The 6000-nt window shown below is 35.7% G+C and overlaps 1 protein-coding gene across 1 annotated transcript; it reads right to left on the bottom strand.

Moving 5' to 3' along the window:
• Positions 1–1578: 1578 nt before the first annotated feature.
• On the bottom strand, positions 1579–3260 carry LOC105764206 (ethylene-responsive transcription factor ERF054). Its single transcript, XM_012582712.2, has one exon. The coding sequence runs from the start codon at positions 3109–3111 to the stop codon at positions 1852–1854; it is 1260 nt and encodes a 419-aa protein (XP_012438166.1). The 5' UTR covers positions 3112–3260; the 3' UTR covers positions 1579–1851.
• Between the last annotated feature and the right edge of the window lie 2740 nt (positions 3261–6000).

Genomic DNA, 6000 nt, shown 5'->3' with positions numbered 1-6000 from the left:
TAAAGGTAGAAGAAAGAATTAAAAAGGAAGAAGAAAGCATAGTCAAACATTATTAAAATTGAAAATGATGGTATATGAATAATCCAAAAACAATATAAAAGGTGGCTAAATAAATGCTAATCCTCTCAAGTCTGGGTTAAAGATTCCGTATTTCAAGCATGCTAAGTGAAAATGAGGTGATTGAAAAAGAAGATTTGAATTGAATCCCTTATTTAAGGCAATTGATTCATTCTACAAGGTTTTGGCTGAAAACATTGCATGGTGAACAAGAAACATGAGAAAGAAAGTAAAGAGCACGTCTTGGTTTTATAATTGAAAGAGGAATTACTCAATTTGGAGAAGATGAAAATAGTTCGAAGAGAGGAGACAATTAATGTGATAATCGCAAAAGGTTAGGATTTGGGTTTTCTAACACTTTAACGAGATAATAGGATAGATGGAATATCAAATCTAAACAACTAATCTTATTTTAAAATGTAAAATAACGGGTTATAATGTAAGATTTGACCAACCAAATACATCAATAACATTTTAGAATATCAATAATATATTCTATGCATGGTCTGATAAATTTTTTTTATGCATGTACAATGAACAAAGTGGACTAAGTCATGGGCAAATTCAATTTTAAATTTTAATTGCTTACAATAAATCTGTGGCTAGAGCCATTCATGAACTAAGTTTGTTAATGGATTTTTTTATTCTTTGGGAGAAATTTATAAAGTGTCGTTTGTTCGAAGTCGACATCTTTCAATAAGTTTGATATTGTCTTTGGTAGAGTTTAATCTCTAAATTATATTGAAAGCTCTTTAATAAGTTTGATACTGTCCTCGGTGAGATATAATCTCTAGATTCTACTGAAAGTTTGAGTGCCTAAAAAGACAACCTAAAGAGGCAATAAGTTTATAGAGCAAGAGTGCTTGGCGAACTATCGGAAAAACTAAAGAATTCACTATCAGTGGGGTTTGAACCGATGTCGTAAATGAGGAATGAGTTCAAGTGGTAGCATTCTCACTCAACATTGCCGTACACGTTTTAAGGCGTGAGTTTGAGTGCAAACATGTGCAATGCACATTGTTTGCCTTCTTAGACACCTGACGAGGTGCTCCTGCTTTGTGAATTTGCTACCCCTCTTTAAAGACTCAAGTTTACACCAGAGATGAGGATAAAACCTTCCACTAAAGACAATACTTGCTGAGAGGTTTGTTGACTCCAAATAGATAATACTTGGTAAACATTTTTCGAAAAAGTGAAAAACTCTCAACTAAAAAAGGTGCAACAAGCTACTTAGATCTGTTTTGTTAAGAATCTGTATTATTTTATGCATATAAGAAAACATTGATAAAAACAAACAATAATAAATAGAAATACGACAATGATTTATTTGACTTAAAAAAAAAAATTAAATTTAGAAGGTAAGAGTGTGAGTTGTGTTAATAGAAGAAGTGTCCCTAATTGGCACTGATTAAAGCGTAGTATATTTTAATGTTTTGACATATATTCCTGCTTAGCTAATGATCACAGCATTATTTTATCCAAGCAATACAAAACAACTGTACCGTAGAGGAGAAACAAACATAACTAACGATTGTGTTTTATTAGGGGAAGCGATGCTGCAAATTTGCTGAATTCATTTCCAAAGGGACAAACAAAGTATAAAATGTGAAATTTGAAACATGTTTTTGTCTGTGCTTATCCTGTACTGGTGAAAAGCATGAGGTTGATTGCTCCAAAAATCCTGTGAAACAAAACGTCATAGTTTGATCTAAAAACCTCCTTAGCCATGCAAACATGCACACCGGCAAAGAATGGGTTTACCACTAAAAGAAAATTGATCCTATAATTCACCTATTAATCTTCATCTTTCCAAAAGAAATGTTTCATTGGACAAGAAGGTGAAGAAGCAGAATTGTGTTGTTTTGAGAGATCAGAATCCAGCAGGTTTTGATTTTGATGGGTGAAAGGAAGATTTGAAGGAAAAAGTAGATTGTTTGTGGTATCTAAATCATCCCAAACAGGACTACCAGGTCCCCAACCTGCTGGAATTGCATTGAACCAAGCCTCTGCCATGGCTCCCCACTCCATTTCCTCACAACCACAAACGCCTTCTGCTCCAAAACCCTCTGTTGTCATCCCTGAACCACTGTCAGGATTATCTCCTTCAGGTGGCCGCACCGTTTCCATTTCTACAGACTGCAAATCTTGGTCTTCTTCAGGTTCTTGTTGTGGGAGGTTCTGAGTCTGGTTTGGCTTTGAACTTTGATGGGGAGTCTGTGGAGACGAAACCGGTGAACTTGGGGCTGTGGACGTAACTTTATCCTTATTGACGAAAAGCTCCGGGAAATTGAGCCTTGCATTCTCTCCTCTAAGCTTGAATGCTTCGCGATCATAGGCTAAGGCAGCTTCTTCAGCCGTATCAAATGTGCCAAGCCAAAGACGAGTCCTGTTTCGAGGAAGACGAATTTCAGCTACCCATTTGCCCCAATGCCTCTGCCTTACTCCCCGGTAAAGCTTAGTAGCATTTATCGGTTGCACAGGCGACCTAAGCAATTGTCTACGATTCTGCCCCAGCCTGCTCATCATCATTAAGCTCCCTCTCGGACTCAGATTCAATACATTACTCCAGTACTGAACAAGTTGCTGAGGCGGTAGGGATGATTCTCCTGAAAACATTGGCTGGTAAACACCATCATGTTGCTGCTGAGGCGTAAAGGAAACCATATGTTGCTGATGTTGCGGTAATGGCAGGAGAGTTGGATTATTTCCGTATTGTTGGGATAAGTACATTGGCTGCTGAGATGCATCAAAAGCATAAGGCAAAACCAGTCTAGATGGTTGGAATGAAGCATCGGATGAAACAGAGCAAGAAGACGATTGATGAGGTAAAGAAGCTGAGAATTGAAAAGAGGCTTCACGTTCAGGGCTACGTATCTTCTTGGTAGGCCTTTTAGACATGGAAGCTTCATAAAAAACTGGCCTCCATTCATGCCTCTCCAATCCAAAATCAACATTCTTGTCTTTGCCGATCTCCAAAACTTGGTCTCTTGGCATCTTGATTGCCTCATCACCGTCACCTGTCTTGGATTTGCCAATATTATTTGCTGCTGCCATTGATACTAATAAATAAAAACTTGATAGCTTTAAGATGGGACGAGTAATCAATAACTATGTTGGTATTGCAGGGGAGGGAGGGACTCTTGGTTTGTGAGAGAGATGGAAGTAGCGAATTTATACAAGTCTCGTACCTCTAAGTTGGTATCCGGGGACCAACATCAGGTTGACTTTCATTCTTTATTATTATTATTGTTTCTATTAAAATATAAAACTATGTTGCCAACCGCACACGAAAATGCACATTTGTGCATAATATTTTGCAACCTTTAAACCCATATATATACTATAATAACGAATTAAAATGGCTTGACAAAACCATGTATAGCCATGGGTGTAAAACTGGTGGCGTGCACACTAAAATTAGCTAAGGTTTGCTTTCGGTGAAGGAAATTAGAAAGAACAAGAAATCCGATGCATTGGTTAATTAATTGAATTTTTTGTTTTTATTGTTAGAAATATTTTCATATTATACTCAACCTTTTTATGAAGAGAATAAAAAAGGGTGGAAATCGTGGCCTGAGAAGTCGGTGAAAAAGGGCACGTGTCATCACATCCTCCCACATGCCCCTTTTTTATTATTTAATTTTATAATCATTACCTTCATTCATCAACGACAGGAACAGCAAAGTTTTAGAACAACAAAAATATCAGTGTCTTTCTTTCCCCAACTCATGTTAATCCTTCTTCAAATATATGTCAACCTTCTTTGATTAGGTTTATATAATCGGTAGTTAATGAGTGATTAAAACTGACAGGCTTGTCAAGAAGATGTTAAAAGGAAGCTTCAACCACTGCTCCAAGTAAATCTCAACAACCACATTATTTTTAATAAATATATATAAAATTTCTTTCTGCGCCATAACGTAGTGTCATTTATGCCATTATCTCCTTCCATAGAAGTGGGTGCAACTACGACTTTAGAAGAACTTCCATTCAACAACCTAAGAGTTTGGTAGGATCGAATTGAAAGAAGTTTCCACTAAACGTGTTGACCCTTTGGTATTGACACGTGTAATCTAATCATGAGTTTATGTATGCTTCTGAAAAGACGAAAAATATCTGGAGAAGGAAATTCCTTTCATGTCTCACATCACATCCACTGGGAATTTGGGTTTTACTTTATTGACTTTAGAGGCAGCCGACCAAGTGTAACTCAATTACAGCCAATGGAAACTTGGAGTGAGCGGCAATCACAAGAAATGTTCTTTTACCTTTGACCTCAAACAAGCATCTCTTGGTAACATGCATGAATCTTGTTACATGGAATTAATGGTAAGGCTGGTAGCAAACGCGAGCATGCATAAGTGCATGTGTCCCAAATTATAGGGGTTCTTTCAACCACTTTCGATTCTGCCTTTGTAGTGCCTCACACTTGCTTTCACAACCAACCACCCTTCCCTTTCTTTCCATTTCCATCTTTTTCCTTTCTTTTGTGAGAAAAAATGGTATAATAGATTTCAGCATGCCATCCTTACAAAACTATGATGTAATTTTAATAAATTAAGATTTTTAATCTGAAATTATTATAAAATAAATTTATGATATGTTCAAATTTTTAAAATTTGTAATTTTCATCTTCAAATAGCACACAATTTTAGAAAATATTGAGTCTCTATTTCTAGAGGATGGAATATCAAAACACAAAATTATGTTATTTAAATACCTACACATATTTAGTTCATATTTTATTTAATAGTTGAACTACAATTAAATTTAATTGTATTATTAGTAATTCTTTTATATATGTTTACAATTTACCAATTCATGACCCTTAATAAATTTTAATATTTAGATACATGGGAGAGCCACTTATTTGAAAAAAAAGGTTAACAAAACTAATAAACTTTAAAATGGAGTTATACAACCAAATGAGATACGGATCAGAAAATAGATCAAGTCTTAACATCAAATGTCAGAGGTAAAGTCTAATTTTATCTATTTTTCAACCATATGTAAGAGTAAAACATATTAGAAAGATTGAAAAGAGATTATGAATTTTATCTATTCATTCATATCATGAGCAATACAAAGATTATGAATTTTTACACGCAGAAACTAACTAAACTAACTAACAGGATGAGCAACAGAGATAACAACTTTATTACTAACTACTTAACTACTCTTTATCACTATGCAACTGCTCTGCAGACGTTCTGCCTAACATTCCCCTTGCAAAGTCTTGACAAAAAGAACCAACTGTAGCAATAGCCATACAATCTCGACAGTGTGTAAAGGCTCCCACAGTTAAAGGTTTGGTCAACACATTATCAACTTGATCACACCTAGGGACATGATTCACCTGAAGTTCTCTATGAAGCACTTTTTCTCAAACAAAGTGCAGGTCAAGCTCTACATGCTTGACTCTGGCATGAAGGATTGGATTTGCAGCCAACAACATTACGATGGAATTGTCGCACAATCTCATCAAGTAACATGTGATACCAAGTTAATTCAGCAGCAACATTTGCTAGACTTCTATACTCTGCCTCGGTGGTGGAGCGAGCCACGACATTTTGTTTCTTTGAGGACCATCCAATAAGATTATTGCCAGTGTAAATACAAAGACCAGAGGTGGATTTGCGATATCCAAGAGAGCTTGCCCAGTCCGCGTCGGAGAAACCAATTAAATTCATACCAGATGGTTGGTATACCAGTCCATAGCCAATCGTGCCTTGAATGTATTGTAGGATTCTTTTAACATGTATACCAAAGTTTTATATTCAAATCATTCACTAATAACATATTTGAACATCAAATACATTTTGTGTCATCTCATTTTCTCATTTCATATTATCAGTATTACCCAATGAAACTCAGTAAATGAACTCGAATACACTGGTACTGACCACATTTGTTGCTTGTCTAAGTTGAACATATATTCGTGTC

This window comes from Gossypium raimondii, chromosome 12 (genome assembly GCF_025698545.1).
Source record: "Gossypium raimondii isolate GPD5lz chromosome 12, ASM2569854v1, whole genome shotgun sequence".
NCBI lineage: Eukaryota > Viridiplantae > Streptophyta > Magnoliopsida > Malvales > Malvaceae > Gossypium > Gossypium raimondii.
The sequence above is the reverse complement of the archived record's forward strand: the minus strand, read 5'-3'. Positions and strand labels throughout refer to the sequence as shown.

Coding starts and splice junctions, on each gene's coding strand:
- LOC105764206 (XM_012582712.2), bottom strand. CDS start 3,111: ATGGCAGCAGCAAATAATATTGGCAAATCCAAGACAGGTGACGGTGAT.